Source organism: Oncorhynchus mykiss, chromosome 17 (assembly GCF_057628025.1).
Source record: "Oncorhynchus mykiss isolate SJ-2025 chromosome 17, ASM5762802v1, whole genome shotgun sequence".
In the NCBI taxonomy this organism is placed as follows: domain Eukaryota; kingdom Metazoa; phylum Chordata; class Actinopteri; order Salmoniformes; family Salmonidae; genus Oncorhynchus; species Oncorhynchus mykiss.
Window position 1 is genome coordinate 39,459,817 of NC_143038.1, and position 23,391 is coordinate 39,483,207.

The window sequence follows — 23,391 nt, forward strand, 5'->3', positions numbered from 1 at the left end:
TAGTTTGTTTTTTAAATACGCAAACCCTCCCCTCGATTGTAATTGAAAAGGCACGACCCTCCCCCATTTCCCTCCATGTCCATTTCGATCCATCCCTTATCAGGGAGTGATTATCTGACCAAAATGCATTGCATGCAATTCCTACAATGCAATTGCAAGTCGTGGTATTTGGAACCCCGTTGGAATAGATGTTTTTCCCATTTATTTCAAATGTTACAGTACTTTTTTGCACAGATATGTGCTCTTTAGCGTGAACAAAAAAATGTGTTAGCATACAGTAAGACAAATGACGCGACTTGGTGTGACAAGGAGAAGACATATGTAACACAAGATGTATTTCCTTTCTTAGTTACGAACCCACACTGGATCAATGCCATGAATAAAACCAATACCTTATATCTGTTTGTCAAAGAACCATGGGAAAACTTTAAGGCAACTTTGTTTCAGGATTCAAGCTCACACAAGCCAGCAAAAACGGGTTCCGCTGCTCACACTGACTAAATCTTTTAGTTGCTTTTAATTTACCACAGCATAATGCTTCATTTCAGATTAACAGTCTATCTGGCAGGGTTGGGCAGTCAAATCCTGTTGAACACAATCAGTTTCGAAAGTGAATGAATTCTATTCATTCATGAAGAGCCCTCGTGGGAACAATGGGTAGTGTTAATTCAATCAATTCATGAATTCATCAGTAGTTTCAAGTGTCAGAAAATACAGAACACAGGGATTGAGATTAAGGGTTGCCCTACTGCCTGAGGCGAGTGACCTGAGTGGTCACGCAAGTTGAGACTGCTCCGTGTTTGCCCCATTGGGTCTGTGATTTTTTTGTTTACTGATAACAACCAAAATGAAGTAGTCTGGTCGTCTTCCAGCTACTTTGTATTTTCGTGCAAACGATCATAATCATCGGGCAACCCAAAAATGACCTTTCAGACCTTAATGTCAATCCGTGAAAACCTTAGCACGATTTCCTTAATCACTGTAACAACATTGCCACAATGCTGCTCCGGTAACCTGTGCATAATAACAAAGGTCAAAGTGAGGTCACTGTCACATTGTAGTCATAAATACCAGACACCTCTCTATCACATACACACACACACACACACACACCTAGCCATCTCTACTGTACAGATTGCATACTCGAGATGCATAGCTAGCCATTAAAGGTAAAAACTCTCTGCTACAGACATACCTAACCATGTTTCCTATAGACACTACCTATCAGAGATACAGTAAGAAGAAGAACGCATCTTCATTGACCAATAATAGCATCATGGTAGGAGGACTATTTGTCTGTGCAGCTCGTCCCAATACTGATGACAAAGATAGCCTTTTACCACACGGCATGGCATTGCCACCTCGCCACCTTGCTTTCACAGAACAATTAGAATTATTTTCAAAGAGGCTCAATGATCTTCATAGATCATTTTCACGTTCAGTTACATGTTTAAGAACATCAAATCAAACACTGCTTGAAATGAATTTGCTTCAACTTTTTATCCATCTATCCTTTTGAGAACCGATTTAGTGAATCGTTATTTTACTGTAATCAGTTCGGGACTGTATGTTATTACATACAGCGGCATTAAACAGGTTGACAAGAAATGTCAGCAAAGACTAGGTATGAACAGCCTGACATCTAGTGGTAAACTAAGATAAATGGCATTGTTTTTTGGGGGTTAGGGGGTAGATCAACTTTAAAATATCGCAGATAGATTGTATCAATGTAATTGTCTGCATCACTCCCAATCCCCAAAATATATTATTTTGCAGATATATATATATATATTTTACAGATTTAAAAAAATATATATTTCCTTTATTACCCTCCAAACCTAGCACCCCTCCCCCAATTGGAGCAAACTAGTGAACAACAACGCTTAGGCCTGTATTTCCAGCTTATACATACTATATACAGTTTATGGACACAGTCTATTTTACAATCGTTTTATTTAGTTTGTTTTTAACTCTTGTCTTTCCTCTACCCCTCCCATATATTTATGATGTCCATCCATTTTGATTTCTATTTGTCATATCTTTCAAACTGTGCTCTTTCAAAAAAGTTCAGAACCTATGTACTTTTTTACAGACACAGTATGTTTTACATTAGTTATCTTGTTGTTATTAGCCCCAAACTTCAGCTCCGTTCAAACATTGTTGGTAGTTGTTACAGGCATGACATGATATCCCAAGGTTTGTCATCAAGATCTTCAACATCATAATTACAGAACGTTTTTACACTTTATAGTGTACTTGCTTTTAGGGATGTTGACTCCCCTACTCATACAGTCGGCCTATTTGCCACGATGGAACTAATAATGACCACTAGTGTGGGTCTAATGTGACATCATGTTAAACGTATCCAAATCCATTCCGTACGTGTTTAAAGGTGTTATGATGGGGAGGTTACTAGGCAACCTCACACACAGACCAGACACATCTGGTGTAGGCCTACAGTACATCCTGGCCAGGGGCAGTGACAGTGCAGTCTTACTCAGCATTTCCATTGCGAGGCAGGGGACCATGAGCAATGCGTGGATGTGAAACAGCACAGTGTTGATTCAACGTCTCCCTAGCACTTCCTACTCAACAAATGAGAACTCACCCACATCAGTGCAGCCAAACTGCTAGGGGAAACACTTAAAAACAACACGCTCCTGAAGTCCCTTCCACAACCACAAGTCTATAAATGGCAGGGTCATGGTAGTCTGGGAATCTCTCCCTGTAACTCCCTTTTCTAATACTGCCTGCTCACATATTACAATGATTATTTTATAATACTGATCCCATAATCCATTGTTTTCCCCTAGTTGTACTCAACAGGTTAGGCCTCATGAGCTCAATATAAATGGATTACATTAAATGGGATTCCTTCACCTCCCAAGATAACTTCTACATTCCAGTTCTCCAAAATGGGAACATTTGTGGGAATTTCTTTTGATTCCCAGAAACCGCAGCTTGCTTCCATTCCACATGTGAAAGAGCGGACTTGGGCTGTACCTAAAACTATTATGTGCCGTCAAATCCTTACTTCCTCAATCCATGTTTCCTCAATTCCCCTCAAAGCCCATTGGAGGAGAGGATCCCCCCTCTGACCTCCTTCAATGAGCTTTGATAGGAATTCAGAAAGAAAATGACGGAGGAAGAAAAGCTTTGGCATTTAGTAACATTTTCAGACACAGCCATATGTTGGCTGCTCTTGCCCATTTAACCCCCACTTCCTGTTCAGCTGAGCCTCAGCCTCTGCCTGGGGTGTGTCTGAGAGTGACCTCATCTTCCTTCCAGCTCTGAGGGCCTCAGAAATGCCAAAAACACTACAGCACATGATGCAATGTGAATGCAAGTTCGAGGCAACCAGTAAGCCAAAATGTATTGTTTCTATGAGTTCTTCACTCGCATTCATTCAGTCATGTAACTGAAAGAAAACACATGGAAGGAAATGAACGTTCCAGCACGCTGGTTGTCAGTTTTTGACCCTCCGTCTGAGCTGTGCTCTTTCTGGGATATATGCTGTTTTTGTGTGCGGTGAAAGAGGATTGTGTGTGTGTGTCAGTTTGTGTGAGTGTGTGTGAGCGTGTGTAAGCCATGAGTAGCACCCTGTTCACTTCAGACAGACTTTACATTGCATTATGTATAGTGCTGTGTGTGTACGGTTGAGCCTTGCCTTGTGTTGGCTACTGGAACGTTGGTCATTGGTCAACAAGTGGAAAATCTGTGGAAAGAATTTCCTGTTGACAGACAATATCCACAATAAATCGAATGATTAATCAATCAATGTGAGAATCACATTGTGAGAAAGGCAAATGCACTGTTGTGTGGTGAGTGCGTGCGTGTGCGTGTATGTGTACACGCGAAAGTGAAATCCTTGACCAAAACCCAGGTTTAGAACCCCTCTACATTGTTCAGATAGAGTGACATTGTCACTCTATCCTCCAGCCCTCTTATTAGCTCCCATACTTCAAAGAATCTCAAGCTACCTGCCCTTACATGAAGTCACCTTTCAGTCAGATGGGTTTTTCTTACTAGCAGGGTTGAAACAGTGCAAGCCTGGCTGTGTTAGCCTAGAATTCAATCAAACCTGTCCTGCAGAAACCTAAGCCATTGCACTCAAACATGAACTAATGGTGTTAGGTAAATAATGGGCTGCCCCCACACAAAGCTGGTTCAGACTTTTTAATTTCACAGCTTTCCTTTTTCCTCCAAATAAAGGAAATCATTTCAAATGTGTTTAATTAGAGCAGGGATGAATTATCCCTTGGTTGAATAAGACTTACATAAACACAATACAAACACGTGTTAGAAAAGTCGTAAACAACAGGCTTACGGGCATGAAAAAGTACAAACTAGCAGTGCTCACACATGATCCACGACACCGGCAGTGGTGTCAGCTCAGCTAGTTGTTTCCAGAGTTAAAGAGCTTATAACATTGCCAGACTCTCACACTGTAAGAGTGAAAGAAAGTCATTAAAAGGAGAAATGCTTGAATAGTAATCCTCCCTTGCCAGAACCCCCATCTAGACAGTGTGATTACATGTGAATTACATGTGATTCAAGCAGAATGGACAGGCTACAAAAAGAAGGATGATTCAGTGGAAGACATATTTTGCTCTCATTGAGGCTCATTCCTCGGGGACTACTGATAACCTATATATTATAGAAATAACAAGATATTTGCATGTGAAAATGTAATGTGATGCATTTGCTCCATTGATTCCCCTATGTGGTTGCACTTTACTTGAACCTATGTTATATGGGCTACAAAAAAACTGTTATAATCATGAACAGTCATGACTGGCCAACTTGTGTGATCTTATGCTAACTGACTTTACATGGTCATAATAGCCTACTTTCAATAAAACACAACTACATATCCAACAAGAAACTACAGGGCCTGTGTGAGTCCATGTATGATTCATAGGAAACTTGAACAGATGAGACTATGGTTTCAAATCATGTTTTAAAAATGAATTGCTCTCATGGAACGTTACTCTATAAGTAGATATTGCGATTAACGTAAACTCACCCCATTCCATACAAATGATGCAACCGCAACATTCAAACGAGGATACAAAGAAAACTAATGGGACTGTAGCGACTGTGTTGACTTCAAAATCGGGGGTGTGAACTAGGTTTCTATTCAAGCGTTGATCGACATGGTAATGGCTCTATAGTATTGGAGAAAAGTAGAAAAAACTGACCCTCCGTTACATTGTGACGTGTCATGTCGTAACGTACAGCACGCATAAAGCAACTATCTCTGTCTTACAATCTCTCTCCACCAGGTGTGGCACTTCTCTCATCCTTTAAAAACAAGAAATGGACAGTGACGGGGGGTAAGGGGGGATACCTAGTCATTTTTTGCGTCATCACTGCAAGCGATCATCATTCTACAAGCTGCTGTTTACTTCTAAGGTCACTTTTGCATCCTCAAATTCGACACAAACCTTCAAATAGGTATGTAATAACACATTATATAAACTCTTTATAGTGTTTTATTTACATTTTAGAGGCGATAAGGTGATAAGTTGGACAGATCGAGTGAAAAAAAGCAATTTTCCCACACAACATCTCTCCTTCTCACTATTAGGCATTAGTTTCGCTTCACCACCCGCCATTTTTAAAAAGACCCGATGGGGCTCATTGCCTGCTTGAATTATGCAGAAACGGGCAGCGTTTAGGTCATGTAATTGATTCTGTTGGAAAGGGGAGAAATTGTGCTTTACAATGCTATTGACATTACAGTTGATCTGGAAGTATTACGTTTTTGGGGCGCTAAAATTGTACGGACCAAGGCAATGTACGAGTTTACGTTATAGCCTAGTCTTTGGTGTCTGCACATACGCTGTGTGACTTTCAACATAACATGCAAGTATTGTCATGTCGCCCATGATCTTGTGCCAAAGTGAGTTAAATAACTTTTAAAGCTAAATTATACTTCAAAATGTAATATAATTAATATTCCAAATTTGTTATGTGATCTTACATTTTAGTAGATACCATCACGATACATAACACAACGGTATCACTATCGATCTAACAGTATAGCGCTTTACATTTTTACAGGCAAAAACAGTCAACACAGAGCTGGCGATTATAGCCAATAGTCCAAAAGTTAAATGTCCTACCTTTCCAGTGAATTTACCGGATAAATCCGCAACCCAACTTTCAAGAGACGTCAAAGATGGTGTTATGAAGTTATTTTCTTCACTATGAAAACGTTCCTTGCAAAGCACGATGTGATGGGCAGTCCAATGTCCCAACGCGTTCGTCAAAGAGAACTGCCCTGTGGCGTATATTCCACGCGGTGGGTGACGCGGATAAATGGGAAATTAACTTTCTGGCGGCTATGTGCCTGGAATGTGACTTAAAGACACAGTCGGTTAATGTACGACATGAATCTTACAGATAGGAACACAATGCGTGGTCACCTCTCTTTGGAGAGCAAGGCTAAATAGGCAACAGTGTGGCATGGAGTCTACAGTAGCTATTAGATAAGCCTATTGGCTGCAGAAAACAGTCAAATCCTTGCAGGATTTATTTCTGTTGTTCATAATTTGCTGAAAGTAAACAGACACAAACACACACGTCCTAAATTGCAACTAGGACATGGTCCAGCAAAAAGTGTGAATAAGCAGAATAGCAGCTTTAATTAAAAGTTGGTCACAGTTTCAATATTTGTAAACAAATTAGAACAAGCCCATAATCCTACAGTACATTTTAAATGCATTCTTATGCAAACAGTGCATTAGGTATCGACCAAAAATAACAGTTTATGTAAATTTGCCATCTCCAGATCAAATCACAATTCAGATTAAAAATCACAATTTATTCAAAGTGCATTTACCAGAAGCCTCAATACACTTGACAGAGAAATAAATACAAATGAAGCCATAAAAATGTGATGCATCCAGAGTCTCCTCTAGTAGATACACAACTCAAAAGATCCATCCTTTACATCAGGGATGGGCAACTCCAGTCCTCCAGGGCCTGATTGGCCTCACACTTTTTCTCCATCCCTAGCAAACACAGCTGACTAATCAAATTGCATTCTAAACCGAATATCATGATTAGGTGTTTATTGGAGTCAGGTGTGTTAGCTGGGGCAAAACTGTGACACTGATCAGGCCCTCGAGGACTGGAATTGCCCACCCCTGCTTTACATGGACATTTGGAGAAGCTAGAGAAGGATTCCCTTCCCCTCATAGATTTCTCTCAAAAGCAGCAACACGGTATCCTCAGAATCCCTGAAACACACAAGAAAACATGAGATACTGCAGAAAGCTAAAGAAAACATGTAAGCTTGTTCAATACAGCATGAGTCAGAGTCAACACTAGCTCAGTTGTTATTACCAGTAGCAGAGATGGCTCTGGATGGCAAACAGATACTCATTGAAGCTCTCTAGGGGTTTCTCTTGAAGGACGTAATCAAACCGACGTCCACCATTCAACATTCCAAAACTGATATTCTTCATCTCTGTAGGTGAGACGGTACCGTTTTGGGCCCTACTACCTGGAAAAGAGTATTGATGGAACATTTCGCTAACACAGTTCAAATGTTATTGTCTCCTTTTTGTCTTTAGGACAGCTGTTTTTAGTCAAGACTTTCGTGTTTTTAACGTAATATGTAATTGTTGTGCTGTATGTGTGTTTATAGTTTTGTTTAATATTGTGTTAGTGTATGTAAGTTGTTTTGTCTGAAACGTTGTTCCCCCTGCTGCTATTGGACCAGGTCCCTCTTGGAAAAGAGATGTTATCTCAATGAGAAAAACCTGTATTAATAAAAGGTCAAATTAAAAATAAAGGGACATTTGGTTGCAGGCAGTGGTAACATGATAATACTCGTAGTACATACAAAAAACATGTCACACAATGGACAAATTAAACCGAAAAAAATAATTATATTACATTAAGTTGCTTTTAAAGGCCTACCTGTTTAGTAATGCTGTAATTACTAGAGTAACAACAGTGGAATTTGTTTTAGGGAATATGAAGAATAAAGTAATGCATGTATGGAAAACCATTGCACATGGTTCCTAATAAATGAGTGAATAAATTAATAAGCGAACTAAAGTAATAAATAAATGAGACCAATCTCTCACCTTCTGACTCCTGAGGTGGCAGTGCAGCTGTGGTTCCTACACTGGCCACTGGGGGCAGTGTGTTGACAGGTAGCGTGGTGAGGGTCTGCCAAGCACCACGCAGAGTACTGATGGAGAGCAGCAGATCTGAGCTGACTCGCTTCAAGCTGTCTTTCAGCTCTGGGGGACACAATGTCAACACAGGGTCACTGCATGGGAGCACAAGGTGAATGAAAGTTTCCACACGCTCATTGGATAGCAACGATGTAGGTCAGTGTTTTAAATGATCAGGCAGGTCAGAGCTTTAGTAATGCTCGCTTAGGGTCTTAACAAAAAGCTCATGACATATGGGGCTACCATATCTTGAAATGTTTCTGTAATGTTCAGATCAAAGCTTCACGCCTCAGGTCTCACCGAGATGCATCCTCTTCCTGCCCTTGTGATGTGGGATTAGCATTGGGGGCAGGTCCACCCCTGGAGTCACCACCATGGGCTCAATCCTGAAGGCTACCGGGTCAAACTGCAAGGAGGAAAAACACATTGTCAGGTCCTTATGAATATTCATGGATTTGATTGACTTTAGCTCCAATAAGCATTTTTACTAACATATGATCCATAAACATACTGGATGGAAGATGTTGTAGAAGCTCTTGCAGGTGGGGAGGCTGTATTTGGGGTCGATCCTCTTCAGGCCGCGCACCGTTAGGAACATCCCTATAGGAGAACCCAAGGCAAAGAAGGCCTGCGGCTGGAAGGCCAGCTGAGGGTACACAATGGACACCTGGGCAGGAAGGGCAGGGGTACATGATTAATACTAATTCAGCATGCTCCATGTATAAATTCTGATATATTTCTTCACTTTCTGGAACTAAGCATGGATATCAAAACTCACCAACATTTTAAAATTGTATTTAATTCATTTAGATTTTCAGTTGTAATAACTGCATCAAGACATTCTATTAAATATATTCTCTTTAATCCATAATTTGGCTTAGAGTGATGTTTTTGTGTTGTTTGTTGTTTAAATCATCTGTTCACTGGGTTTTGTAAACAAAATAATGTATACTTTTTAGCCAGTAATTCTGAAAGTTGTGCTCACGAGCCATAAGAGGTCCCCAAAAATGGTGTACTACTTCACATATGTGCAGATATGTGCACCATGGCATTGCTCTCTCTCGCTCCACTGTATGTGCATGTGTACATGTTACAGTATGCAGTCACTGTTGTTGTTTGTTTACCTGGCCAATGCCAATGTCAAAGTACTTGTAATCCACTGGGCTGGTGGAGGGGGCGTCTGAGAGGAGCGTTGGTTGTTCTTGGACCTGGGAATACACACCTGGGACGCCAGGAACTGGCTGGGACGTTCCTGTCCTGGATTCCTGCTTCTGGGCCGAAGGATGGATGTATAGATTAGATAGCTCCAATAACAATCTAAACAATATAACTTCATCAGGCTGCTGGTTCCAGCTTGCAGCCCATTTACAAACAGTTAGGATGGAATATCGTCAGGGTTAAGACTACAGACGGATAGGAAGCTACGCACAATAGATCCAATAGACTAGAATGTCAGATCAAAGAAGCTTGGGGAAAATTTCACATGATGGCTATGTTTGACAATGAATGGTACCATTTGGAAGTGGATAGGATTTCATACCTCTCTCCATCTCTTCAACAAGCACATGATCTTCTTGCGAGGCCCCAAGGGTATTCCCAAGTCCTTCAAGTCTGTCTCCGAACAGAGAGTCTAGTCAATAGACAGAGGACACACACAGTTAGAAAGTCACAGACACACACACACACACACACACACACGCGCGCTTACCAGTGATTCTAAGTCCATTTGCTCCTTTGTAAGCATTTGGAAAAACTTGCCCAATCCAAAATTCCTAAGTGTTTCCTCAAAGCTCTCAAAGTTAATGGAGGTTGCTTCACTTGGGCTGCTGACGCTACTCTGAAGCAGAAGAAATATAGGATCAACATTGAGCTAATCAGAATAAATATGCTGGTGGTTGTGGCCATGGCCAAAATATAGCTGTACATTTTGTCAGTTGCTTACTACTTACTATCTTTTCATCTGTGTTATGTATTTCTTGATTTGTCAGAAGGTCAAAAAGGATCAGAGAACCTAGAAAAGTCATATTAATAAAGAATATGAATTACTATAATGGTTATTAATACTACACTCCTAGAAAAAAAAGGTACTATCTGGAATCAAAAGGGATTCTTCAGCTCTCCCCATAGGAGAACCCTTTGAAGAACCCTTTTTGGTTCCAGGTAGAACCCTTTACACAGAGGGTTCTACACATATCCCAAAAGAGTTCTACCTGGTAACCAAAAAGGGTTCCCCTATGGGGACAGCTGAAGAAACCTTTTGGAAACTTTTTTTCTAAGAGTGCAGTTTTTCCTAATAAAGTCAGAAGAAAAAGTTAGGAGAGGTCTATGAGGTACTGACCCAGACTGTGTCCAGTCAGTGACACTGCACCAGTGAATTGTGGGTGGCGCTGAAGGAATATTGAGTGGAGGCGGTTGATCTCTGAGGCCACAGTGTCTATGATGGTCTTGCAGTAGGTGGGGCTGTTGTAGAAGAACAGGTCCAGCACCGTGTCGTTGCTGAACTGACGCAGACGACTGATGCTGGGCAGTGTGATCCTCTGGATATCCCTGTTGGTAAGAGGAAGTTAAGAATGTTTGTATTAGTGTGTTTGTGTGCATGCCATTCTTTTGTGTGAAAAACCACAAAATCCGGTTAACAGATGATTTAAACAACAAACAACACAAAAACAGCACTCAAAGCCAAATGATGGAACAGTCCAAGGCCTTACTCATCCACCCCAGTGGCGTCCCCATGCAGCACCCGGTGCCAGTTGATTGGAATGAACTCCACGCGGCCCATGTGGGCGCCATCTTGGCTCTGCTTGAAGTGACTGCTCAGCAGGCTGAGTGAAGCATCGCGGAAATCATTCACTACAGGCGGTAGAGAGTGCTTTAGTATGTTTGTGATATGCTTTTGCATGTTGGTACAGTTAACTGGTAGGCCTTTTGTTTCAAGTAATATGGTCATCTTAACCTATCAAGTCTGCATTAATCAATGTATGGGAATGTCTGTGAGAAAAAAATGAATTGGGAAAAAGGGAAAAAGCAGAGTGCAGGTAAAGGTAAAGTTTTAGAGGTAGGGGTCAAAGGTTATACACACACCACATTGAACGACCCCACGCAGCTGGATGTCACAGGCCGGTCCAACGCCATGTACCATGAAGACAAGGTGGTCGACTTGGTAAGGCTCTCCTGAATGACCAACAACACAAATAGGGTCTACTGTGTAAGGAATTGTAATTTGGTGTCATGTAAATACCAACGTGCACATGGTCCAATGCATTGGATGCTCCACAACTTGAGTTCTCTGTAAACAATGCAATATCCATTGTTCAGGCCAATTCCCAGTACTGTTTGCATGAAACACAAATAGAAGTACAGTACAGGTGTGACAACCTCACACAGAGGTGTAGAAATCAAAGCCCATTGTGAAGATGTAGGCCTATACATTTGTGGGCTTACCTTCAGGTATCTCTATTGAAATACCCTCCAGCCCCCTTTTGACGGTCCTGGGTCGACTTTGCTCAGAGGCAGAGGGGAAGCTTATCCAGTACTTCGAGGGGATTGTCTGTTGCTGTGTCATAAGCTAATGGAGACAGAGCAAGGAATAGAAACTTTGTTGCATTTTATTTTAAAGTCCAATATTTGCATCTCTACAGACAAACCATGCAGGTACTAGTGACAGTAAGATAGTGTCACTAAGATATACTGTGCTTCTGTACATGTCAGTTATGGATGGGAGAGGGGGTCATACCATACGGCTGTGCAACACCACCGTTTCTCCAGTGGGGAATTCTAACTTCCTCGTCCAGTCATTCAGCGTCACTGATATCATGTAAGCCTCCTGTGAATACAGTGATGCAAATGTAACGGACCCTTGTCTCCTGCACTCCAGGCATTAGCCCCGGGAGGTAACACAAGTATTGGGTTATGTGGTTGACCAAGGTTCAAACCCAGTCAGTCATACTGTATATGTTATTGACAATATTACCAAGGTTTGATTGACAGATTAACAAGGTCATTACCAATCCGCAGTATACCCCTTTCAGATGGTAGAAAGAAGTAAATACGGGCCCCGCAAAACTATGGTACAAAGATAAACGCCAAGGTATCAAGGTAGATATTGTATCAATTTGTAATGATTGGCATTTGTGTGTGTCCGATATGGCACCTATATAGTGCACTTCTATTGACCAGGCCCTGTATACTATATAGGGAACACGTTGTCGTTTCAGACTGTGTCCTACCTCCAGAATGAGACTGGTGTGCTCTGGGTAAGGGGTGTAGGAGATATCCTTGTCTCCTTTGTGGAACCAGGAGCAGCGCCTGACCTCCGAGGGGGGCTGCTCCCAGTACACCGCGTAACGCCGCCTCTCCTTCAGCCTCACATCGAAACGCCTACCCTCTGTGGCTACCACCATCTCCTCCACCCCACGGGTCTCCCCTGTTAGGAGCAAACCCACAATTATGATATGGTTATAGTCATCTTTATCATTGCTATTACCATCAGGGATTACTCATTACATCCCATGTCTGATTGAACAGCACAGCCCAAATGAACAAAACCATAACACTCCACATTACAGCAAAAGTTGTAATTACATAGTATGGTAACAAGTTATAATTAATAACAATGAAAGCATTATTTGCCTAGATAGTCCTTAATTTCAGTGTAATTATATTCTTGTTTCGGGGTAATACATCCCACATAATATGGTGCTATAATACAAAGGGGCAACAATACAAGAGCTATTTGTATTATTTGTAAAAGTATGATGAATTGTCTCATGCCATATTTGTGTGCCTCTTCCAGTCTTGGTGAGTCCTCCCTGCTGAAAGGAAACCAGGAGTCTTTACAGTCCACCTGCTGCTCGCAGTGGAACCAATGGTGCTCCACCGGCTCATATACACCTTCTATCATACCGTTCATGGCAGCTAGATCAGAGAAGCTAGGAAAGAGTGGAAGTGAATAGAACAGAACATCATTCTTAGATTTTCTCTATAGGGAACATTCATATGTGTCGTCTGCTTTTAAATAAAATAAATATAGAATAAATATAAATAATTTTAAATAAATAAATATAGAAAGAGATAAAGAGAGAAGCTCACCTACTGTCTGTATGAGGATGGAGGGGTAATTTGAGAGGCTCAGGTTGACCACCCAGGCAGCTTTAACGGACCACCTGGGAGGCACAAACAGCATTTCTAATTTTTACATATTCATCTGATGCTAAGTTTCAGGGAAGATATCATTGTTTTAGATGCTAGCTAAGAGCTGGCAATTTGATATTTTGTATCCTTGAAATACAAGAAACATAGCAAGCACATGTTTCTGTCCTATCCGTGGATAGACGGTGCTGAGTAAAAACATACCATCTCTTAACATACTGGGAATGTTTTCTAGGAGAGAATATCGTGAATTCCTCTCATACTATTGAAACTCACATTCTTTAAAAGTAGAGAGCAGGCATCAGAAATAGCTACATACCTTCAATGTACAGCTAATGTTATAGTATGGGACTCCATCAAATACGGCGGTTCCTCCTGAGTGGATCTCTCTGTTGAAAGTTGCAAATAGACGTCCTTGGAATATATCCAAATCCAGAAGCATTTAGATGTTGTTGAAGGCAACAACAAAAACAGCACGGTTTGTTAAGTTTTCCAACAAGGGGGAATTTCCTCTGATTGACTTCACACTTTGCAAGCTTGTCTCAACACTCATGTGTTCTGAATGACTTCACTGGTTTAGTGACTCAGAGTGGGATCAAAGGTCAATTCCAATCACGATGAAGAGGTGTGGGGAAATAGCAACACAACAGTAGGCCTGTAGGCTATAATCACAGAAGAGAGAAAGTACCCAAATCTCTCGAACAATTGTGTTTTAACTCATTAATAATAATTAGCTAATTTGGTTCCAAGCTTAGAGTGGAGAATGGAAACGCATGCAAAGTTTTACATGACTATCGCTTTATCACATAAAGATAAGCAATAATGTCCATCTTTGACACTTTAACTTCAGTCAGTCCACATCTACACGGTAGTAAAAATCTAAATCAGATGTACAACACACATGTTGTATGTATGGAGTAAAGTGTAAAAGGTGCTTGCCAACTGAATGGTCCTGATAAGTTAAGACAAGGGGTCAGTGGGTTCTGCTTTCCATTAATCATCTCTTACATAGGACAATGTTCCACCTGTGTGGCATACTGTGCATAGACATGAAATCACCAGATCAGAAACATTGATATTATTTAGCATGACAGCCTGGAAATGCAACCCTGTCTTTACCTCTTGCAATAGACTGCACAGATTAGGTTAGGAGAGTGGGCTACTTGTTGTTGATGGTTAGGGGTGAGACCATAAAGTCTTTGTTGACTTGCAGTCTCTCCCCTCCTATAGACAACTTAAGGCAATAAACAATTTCACAAATTATTGACATTTTGAAGAACTAAGATAAGTTTGCTTTTACATGAAAAGCTCATATCTACTTACTGATAGCCCATGGACATGTCTAAGAGAATGTTTATGTTTGTGCTTTTCTTTTAAACATCCTGAAAAGCCACACGGAGTTGTCTGGTCTCTTCAACCAACGCCGCATCAATAAAATTGTACGGATTGTAATTCCTAATTAATACATACGAAACGAAATATCATACTGTAATGAAACAGCAGGGAGCAGGTCTCGCACACTCGACCTTTGAGCCCGAGTTCCGGCGCGCTATCCACTGCGCCGCAAAAGCATGCTCGTGCGGCAGAGTCGATTTCCCCGCTTATAAACCCAGGGTCGTTACACTACTCCCTCCCTTCAAAGAGTGCGTCCTTGCACTAGATTGCGACTCTACGTTCTACAGGAACGCGCTCACCGGCCAAGCACACGCACTGTCGTGGATGCAAGTCTACTCTTGATCATGACCCTCAGTTCCATTACATTGCACATAAGAGTAATTGGAAGAAGACGTAGCTTTTGAGATAGGGGTATCTGTTGCTGACAATTGATTTATGCCATAGAATGAGTTGGTGTTTCTGTACTGTGAGGTACCATGGACGAGATAAGAGCCTTGACTTAGGGTCCAAACTCTGTACAATAAGAACAGTATTCATAGCAAATGCTGTCTGGCTGGGGGATACTCATTTCTCAAATATCAAGTCTCCCCTGTGACCCATTCCACACATCTGTTTGTCATGTAGACTAAGGGGGTGTGTCTTTGCCATATAAAATATCTTTGTATTCTTTGTGTCTGGGCCCTCAACCCAACAGTCAAGAGTGTTGTGTCAACCAAGCATCGTTATTGCAGAGCACTCACATCATTCATTTGTGTGTGTGGCGTGAACTGCTTTCCTTATTAATAAGGTTTGCGTAAAGTAATAGCCTGATTGGTGATTGACCTTGTCTCTACTCATTATTGATTAGAATTTCCACGATTTGTTGGAACAAAAAATAACAAATTTGGACTCATCAGACCAAAGGACAGATTTCCACCGGTCTAATGTCCATTGCTCGTGTTTCTTGTCCCAAGCAAGTCTCTTCTTCTTATTGGTGTTCTTCAGTAGTTGTTTATTTGCAACAATTTTACCATGAATGCCTGATTCACACAGTCTGCTCTGAAAAGTTGATGTTGAGATGTCTGTTACTTGAAATCATTTATTTGGGCTGCATTTAATTGTCGATTTCTGGGGCTGGTAACTCTAATGAACTTATCCTTTGCAGCAGAGGTAACTCTGGGTCTTCCTTTCCTGTGCAGGTCCTCATGAGAACCAGTTTCATCATTGCGTTTGATGGTTTTTGCGACTGCACTTGAAGAAACGTTCAAATTTCAAAAACAATTCCGGATTGACTGACCTTCATGTCTTAAAGTGATAGAGGACTAACATTTCTCTTTGCTTATTCTTTCCATAATATCGACTTGGTCTTTTACCAAATCTTCTGTGCTTTGCTGCAGGAGGGTCTGGTGCACTTCACAAAATAGATGGCATCATGAGGAAAGAAAGTTATGTGGATATATTGAAGCAACATCTCAAGACATCAGTCAAAGTTAAAGATTGGTCGCAAATGGGTCTTCTAAATGGACAATGACCCCAAACATAGTTGCAAAATGGCTTAAGGACAAAAAAGTCAAGGTATTGGAGTGGCCATCACAAAGCCCTGACCTCAATCCCATAGAAAATGTGTGTGCAGAACTGAAAAAGCGTGTGCGAGCAAGGAGGCCTACAAACCTGACTCAGTTACACCAGCTCTGTCAGGAGGAATGGGCCAAAATTCTCCCAACTTATTGTGGGAAGGTTGTGGAAGGCTACCCACAACGTATGACCCAAGTTAAACAATTTAAAGGCAATGCTACCAAATATTAATTGAGTGTATGTAAACTTCTGACCCCCTGGGAATGTGATGAAAGAAATAAAAGCTGAAATAAATAATTATCTCTACTATTATTCTGACATTACACATTCTTAAAATAAAGTGGTGATCCTAACTGACCTAAAACAGGGAATTTTTACTTGGATTAAATGTCAGGAATTGTGAAAAGTTTAAATGTATTTGGCTAAGGTGTATGTAAACTTCCAGACTTCAACTGTAGATATATTTATACATAAATATATGACTGCGGATATGTATTACTCTATATTTTGTTTTGTATTATGTTAGCTATAACAGGAAACATTATACAATGTTGTATGTTATGAAATGCTTTTATATCTACAGTGCTACCTTTTTACTTGTATGCACCTGGAATTTTTATTTAGGAGCACCAGTGCACCTAGAAAAATTAAGGATTTAAACTTGTATCTCTATTTTTCATTGTGCTCCTAAATTTATTTGTGAGTGCCTACATTTTTTATCATAGGTGCTCCTTGTTTAATTTAAAAAATATATTTTTTTTTAATTTAAAAAGTCAACGTAGAGCCCTGTTTTGGTTGTCTACTTCTTATTGGTTATGCATGTTTAATTTATTTTGATGTTTTATTCCAATCTTTTCATTAGTATATTTGGATACATTTGCATTTACAATGCCAATCTGTCAATATTGGACTAATAATTTACATGTTTTTGTTAGGGATCCTATGTATTGTCCAAAAGGCCCAACTGTGCCACTCTCCCATCCACGGCATGCATTCGCTACCTATCAGATGTCTCTAACTACACTGCCCTACAATCACACGCTCCCAGGCCCATTATATACGGATGTACCTCAAACTACCGGTGGCGCCATGGCTGCGTTCCATTTCGCATTCTTCATGAGTCCTGCGCAAGGTTCAAGGAAGTTAAGGCCTCTCCAGCTGAAACTTCCCCGTCCCCAGCAGAGAATAGAGTCCCAGTCCCCACTGCCACATCCTCGCAGGCTGCCCCTACTCCAAACATTCCCCAGACTGAGTGGTAGCGCCTAAATCAATTGGGCAGAGAGTAGCGGACGAACTAAAGCACTACTATCATGGATGTCGGTTGCTCGGGATTGACACGAACATCGCAAGGGGGATGGTGTGGAGGTTACTACACGGCCAACCACTCACGAGGAGAGAGCGCAGAAGGGTAAAGCAACTTAATCCACAGGTACCTTCTATCCACACCTCTGTATTGATACTCAAGGAAAGGTTAGAGAATTGAGTGGAGTGATTCTCTGGCTGTCAGCCTGTTGCCTGTTGATGTGCTATTAGCCCCATCACTGCAGTCGTGTAACTGTTGCCAATTTGCAGTCGAAAGCTGCGGAGCAACTACCGGTATGTCACCTATGGGCGATTGCGCCGGTATGGCCCGAAATATATTTTTTTTGTATTGCAGATTTGTTCTGGCAATTCTCACATAGAAACGTAATTGGGAGGAAGGGTGTTTAACATTCTTTTTACATTTGTATCGCGATGAAAGTGTCCCTTTCAGGCCCTTTTTAGAGCTATACATGCCTCTTGTAAGACCCTATGACCCGTGAAACATACATGGTATAGACTCCATCTGGGTGTCGTGAAACTCCTTAGTAGTGTGCTTTAAAATATGTAGTATGTCTATATTCTGGAAAAAATATAATAATTCACATTAATTTATTCCTAATCTCATAAGTACCCTTTTTAATAATTTAGCAAAAATAAATACAATTCTTTGGGACTATATACTCTTCATCCAGCACATCAACATTTCAGAGTGGGTTTGATTTGATTTGATTTGGATCTCTTTTAGTCCCCATTTGGACGAATCTTCCAAAAGTCCTTAAACATTAAAATACCACTTATAATACGAACACATTTTCACATATAACACACTATTACAAACATACATAATATACTAACATAATGACCCAATAAATACTCAATCTAAATAATATTGATTCTTCATCTACAATAGTCCCACAACTATTGTATTATAATTAAATTGTTTTAAAATCATGTTGTAACGGCCGTTGTTGGTGGAAGAAGGTGAGGACCAAAGCGCAGCATGGTAAGTGTTCATGATGTTAATATTTCATGAATTAAACTGAACACTGAAATACAAAACAACAAAGTGAAAGAACGAAACAACAACGAAACAGTCCTGTCTGGTGAAGGTACGGACTCCGGCCTGCAAAACCTGAACCTATAGGGGTGGGTCTGGGTGGGTGTCTGTCCGCGGTGGCGGCTCTGGCGCGGGACATGGACCTCACTCCACCATAGTCTTTGCCCGCCTCTTTACCCGCCTCCGTGGCCTCTTTAGAGCGGCGACCCTCGCCGCCGACCTCGGACAGGGGACCCTAGCAACGGGTCCCAAATGGACGGGAGATTCTGGCAGCACCGGAGTGACGGGAGATTCCGGCAGCTCTGGAGTGACGGGAGATTCCGGCAGCTCTGGAGTGACGGGAGATTCCGGCAGCTCTGGAGTGACGGGAGATTCCGGCAGCTCTGGAGTGACGGGAGATTCCGGCAGCTCTGGAGTGACGGGTGATCCTGGCAGCTCTGGAGTGACGGGATAGACCGGACTGTGGAGGCGCACTGGAGGTCTTGAGCACCGAGCCTGCTCAACCCTACCTGGCTGGATGCTCCCCGTAGCCAGGCCAGTGCGGCGAGGTGGAATAGACCGCACTGGGCTGTGCTGGCGAACCGGGGACACCATGCGTAGGGCTGGTGCCATGTACCCCGGCCCGAGGAGACGCACTGGAGACCAGATGCGCTGAGCCGGCTTCATGGCACCTGGCTCGATGCCCACTCTAGCCCGGCCGATACGAGGAGCTGCTATGTAACGCACCGGGCTATGCCTGCGCACTGGGGACACCGTGTGCCTCATGGCAAAACACGGTGCCTGCCCGGTCCACCCCTCTCCACCGTAAGCACAGGGAGTTGGCTCAGGTCTCCTACCTGACTTAGCCACACTCCCCGTGTGCCTCCCCCAAAAATGTTTGGGGCTGCCTCTCGTCCCAGCCGTGTTGCCGTGCTTGCTCCTCATTATGCCTCCTCTCGGCTCTCGCTGCTTCCAGCTTTGCCTTGGGGCGGCGATATTCTCCCGGCTGTACCCAGGGTCCCTTGCCATCCAAGATCTCCTCCCAAGTCCAGGAGTCTTGAACCCACTGCTCCTGGGTACCACGCTGCTTGGTCCGGTTGTGGTGGGTGATTCTGTAACGGTCGTTGTTGGTGGAAGAAGAGGAGGACCAATGCGCAGCATGGTAAGTGTTCATGATGTAAATATTTAATGAATCAAACAGAACACTGAAATACGAAACAACAAAGTGTAAGAACGAAACAACAACGAAACAGTCCTGTCTGGTGAAGACACACAACAGAAAATAATCACCCATAACTCAAGGGTGAAAACAGGCTGCCTAAGTATGGTTCTCAATCAGGTACAACGATTGACAGCTGCCTCTGATTGAGAACCATACCAGGCCAAACACAGAAATACCAAATCATAGAGAAATGAACATAGACAACCCACCCAACTCACGCCCTGACCATACTAAAACAAAGACATAACAAAAGAACTAAGGTCAGAACGTGACACATGTTTAATTGAAAGGTTTCTAGTTTGCTCAGTTAATTTTTTCCATTTCTTTATTGCTCTAAATTGAAATGTTATTTTGCCTATTTCTCTTTTCTGTCTGGATAACGCATGGTGGACAATCTATTCCTAGTATTTACGGAATGTCTGTCTCTTACCAACTGAATACTGTTGTGAATAGAACTTGGCCGTTTTAAATTATGTATATTCTGAAATAAAATAAGCATTTTTTTTTCAATTATCCTTTCGATTGATGACCAACCAAGAACACTGCGCATGACTGCAACAGAAGAACCATATCTCCACTTTAAAACAATCCTTGCTGCTTTGTTCTGTGCATTCTGCAGCCTCCTAACTTCACTTAATGATGCATTTCCCCAGACCACAGAACAGTAGTACACCTGACTCTCCATTAATGCTTGTGTTATTTGCTGAAGGATTCTTCCTGGTAAATATTTAGCTATCCTTCTGATTATGCATGCTGTTTTAATATATATATTTTTTTACATAGATTAGTTATTTGAGACGACCATGATAAGCAGTTGTCTAGCTGCACTCCCAATAGTTTGGTTTCTGCCACTTCTTCCGTTTGTACTCCTCCCAAACTTAATTGTATCCCATGCTGTTTTGGCCTTTTCCTAGGTGAACAGACCAACAACTTTGGTTTTCTTCATGTTTAAAAAAAAGTTTGTTTTGGCAAACCCACTCTCTGATATTCTCCAAATCTCCTTGTATAGCTTGCTGTACCTGTTTAACTGCTGCATAAATTGTAGTATCATCTGCAAATTTAGAAGCTTTAGTTTCAGCTAAGGCATAGGGAAGATCGTTGGTATATATTAAATAAAGAAGTGGCCCAAGGAAGCTGCCCTGCGGAATTCCACAGTTTAACACGAGGGGAAGAAAATGAACCATTGATTTAGGTGGTCTGTTTCCTGTCAGTTAGATATGACTGTACCCAATTCAATGCTACCTCCTTAAAACCATAATGCATTAATTTTGTCAAAATTATTTCATGATCCACTAAATCAAATGCTGCACTGAAATCTAAAAATAGTACACCCACAAACCTGCCATTATCCATAGCATTGAGCCACTGGTCAGTCATGTCAACCAATGCGGCAGGGGCGGCAGGGTAGCCTAGTGGTTAGAGCGTTGGACTAGTAACCGGAAGGTTGCGAGTTCAAACCCCCGAGCTGACAAGGTACAAATCTGTCGTTCTGCCCCTGAACAGGCAGTTAACCCACTGTTCCCAGGCCGTCATTGAAAATAAGAATTTGTTCTTAACTGACTTGCCTGGTTAAATAAAGGTAAAATAAAAAAAATGCAGTGGTAGTGAAATGGTTTTTACGATAAGCATGCTGATTGGCTGTAATCAGATAATTATTTTCCATGTACTCCCACATTTGTCTACTCACAATACCCTCCAATATCTTACTGAGTGTAGGGAGTAGACTAATTGGTCGAGGTATAGGTATAGGTATAGGCAGGAGTAATGGGTTCTTTGCAGTCTTTCGGAATAGGACACAGTTTCGCATGCTTCAATACATTTGCAAAAATTCCCTTTTCAAGTGACCAATTAAATATGTATTTCAGTGGAACTGCAATCTGGGGAGCAGCACAGCGAAGCAAAAAAATTGTCCACAAGACCATAACCTGTAGATGTACCATCAGGTAATGACTTCAATAGGTTTAACACCTCCTCCACTGACACCGTTTGTAGACTAAAAGAGCAGATCTTGATGATCCAATGGATGTAATGTATGAAGACTTACAGAAAACATTTGACCTCTGTCATTGCCAACAAAGGGTATATAACAAAGTATTGAGAAACTTTTGTTATTGACCAAACACCATAATTTGCAAATAAATTTATTTAAAATCCTACAATGTGATTTTCTTGATTTTTTTTCTCATTTTGTCTGTCATAGTTGAAGTGTACCTAAGATGAAAATTAGAGGCCTCTCTCATCTTTTTAAGTGGGAGAACTTGCACAATTGGTGGCTGACTAAATACTTTTTTGCCCCACTGTATGTGACCTCCATTGATCAACCTTGTAAATTGAGTGACTGTTAAGATTAGTGACAAACACCTGGCTATTTGTCAGTACATGGCTTTGTTTTTACAGTGCAAATCAGAGCCATTTATGTAACTGTATTTTTTTTGTGAATCTTATGAAACTGTATAACTAGGCCATGTGTCACTGCCGGATCACACAAGGGTGTTAGGCGTCGTTGTTCTTTTTCTGCCGGCCAGCCGGAACATTTTGGCAGAGTACGGTTCTGTAATATCTCTCTAGATGATTGCCACAGAAGGCGTGGCAGCCATGAGTGTGTCAGAGCTGTGTGTGTGTGTGTGTATATATACATGTGCATATGTATGTATATATATATATATATATATATATGTAGAACAAGTATTTGATACACTGCCGATTTTGCAGGTTCTCCTACTTACAAAGCATGTAGAGGTCTGTAATTTTTTTATCATAGGTACACTTCAACTGTGAGAGACGGACAAAAATCCAGAAAATCACATTGTATGATTTTTAAGTAATTAATTAGCATTTTATTGCATGACATAAGTATTTGATCACCTACCAACCAGCAAGAATTCCGTCTCTCACAGACCTGTTAGTTTTTCTTTAAGAAGCCCTCCTGTTCTCCACTCATTACCTATATTAACTGCACCTGTTTGAACTCGTTACCTGTATAAAAGACACCTGTCCACACACTCAATCAAACAAACTCCAACCTCTCCACAATAGCCAAGACCAGAGAGCTGTGTAAGGATATCAGGGATAAAATTGTACACCTGCACAAGGCTGGGATGGGCTACAGGACAATAGGCAAGCAGCTTGGTGAGAAGGCAACAACTGTTGGCGCAATTATTAGAAAATGGAAGAAGTTCAAGATGACGGTCAATCACCCTCGGTCTGGGGCTCCATGCAAGATCTCACCTGTGGGGCATCAATGATCATGAGGAAGGTGAGGGATCAGCCCAGAACTACACGGCGGGACCTGGTCAATTACCTGAAGAGAGCTGGGACCACAGTCTCAAAGAAAACCATTAGTAACACACTACGCCGTCATGGATTAAAGTCCTGCAGCGCACGCAAGGTCCCCCTGCTCAAGCCAGCGCATGTCCAGGCCCGTCTGAAGTTTGCTAATGACCATCTGGATGATCCAGAGGAGGAATGGGAGAAGGGCATGTGGTCTAATGAGACAAAAATAGAGCTTTTTGGTCTAAACTCCACTTGCCGTGTTTGGA

At 41.6% G+C, this 23,391-nt stretch overlaps 2 protein-coding genes across 4 annotated transcripts in view; both read right to left on the minus strand.

The window, feature by feature from the left end:
• LOC110494118 (transforming acidic coiled-coil-containing protein 1) overlaps positions 1-6,452 on the minus strand; it is a 40,986-nt gene extending 34,534 nt beyond the window's left edge. Inside the window, exons 1-2 of one of the 2 annotated variants that reach the window (XM_090205529.1) lie at positions 6,129-6,342; positions 3,668-3,731 (exon numbers count right to left, since the gene is read on the minus strand). In XM_090205529.1, coding sequence (XP_090061655.1) covers positions 3,668-3,696 — 29 coding nt within the window. In that variant the 5' untranslated portion in view covers positions 3,697-3,731; positions 6,129-6,342. Of the gene's footprint in view, positions 1-3,667; positions 3,732-6,128 lie in introns of both variants that reach the window. The other variant, XM_036950218.2, reaches the window with a different exon arrangement.
• Positions 6,453-6,624: 172 nt separating this feature from the next.
• Positions 6,625-13,123, minus strand: LOC110494121 (triacylglycerol hydrolase DDHD2). Of its 2 annotated transcripts, none has more exons than XM_090205531.1 (15): positions 12,422-13,123; positions 11,929-12,018; positions 11,637-11,760; positions 11,277-11,366; positions 10,904-11,045; positions 10,534-10,742; positions 10,145-10,206; positions 9,904-10,032; positions 9,736-9,825; positions 9,320-9,463; positions 8,707-8,862; positions 8,496-8,601; positions 8,103-8,261; positions 7,354-7,513; positions 6,625-7,247 (listed from the first exon to the last, which is right to left on the minus strand). In XM_090205531.1, the coding sequence occupies exons 1-15, from the start codon at positions 12,593-12,595 to the stop codon at positions 7,181-7,183; spliced, it is 1,902 nt and encodes a 633-aa protein (XP_090061657.1). In that variant the 5' UTR covers positions 12,596-13,123; the 3' UTR covers positions 6,625-7,180. The 2 variants fall into 2 exon arrangements, with proteins under 2 accessions (XP_090061657.1, XP_090061656.1); XM_090205530.1 differs by having other exon boundaries at positions 9,320-9,466.
• Between the last annotated feature and the right edge of the window lie 10,268 nt (positions 13,124-23,391).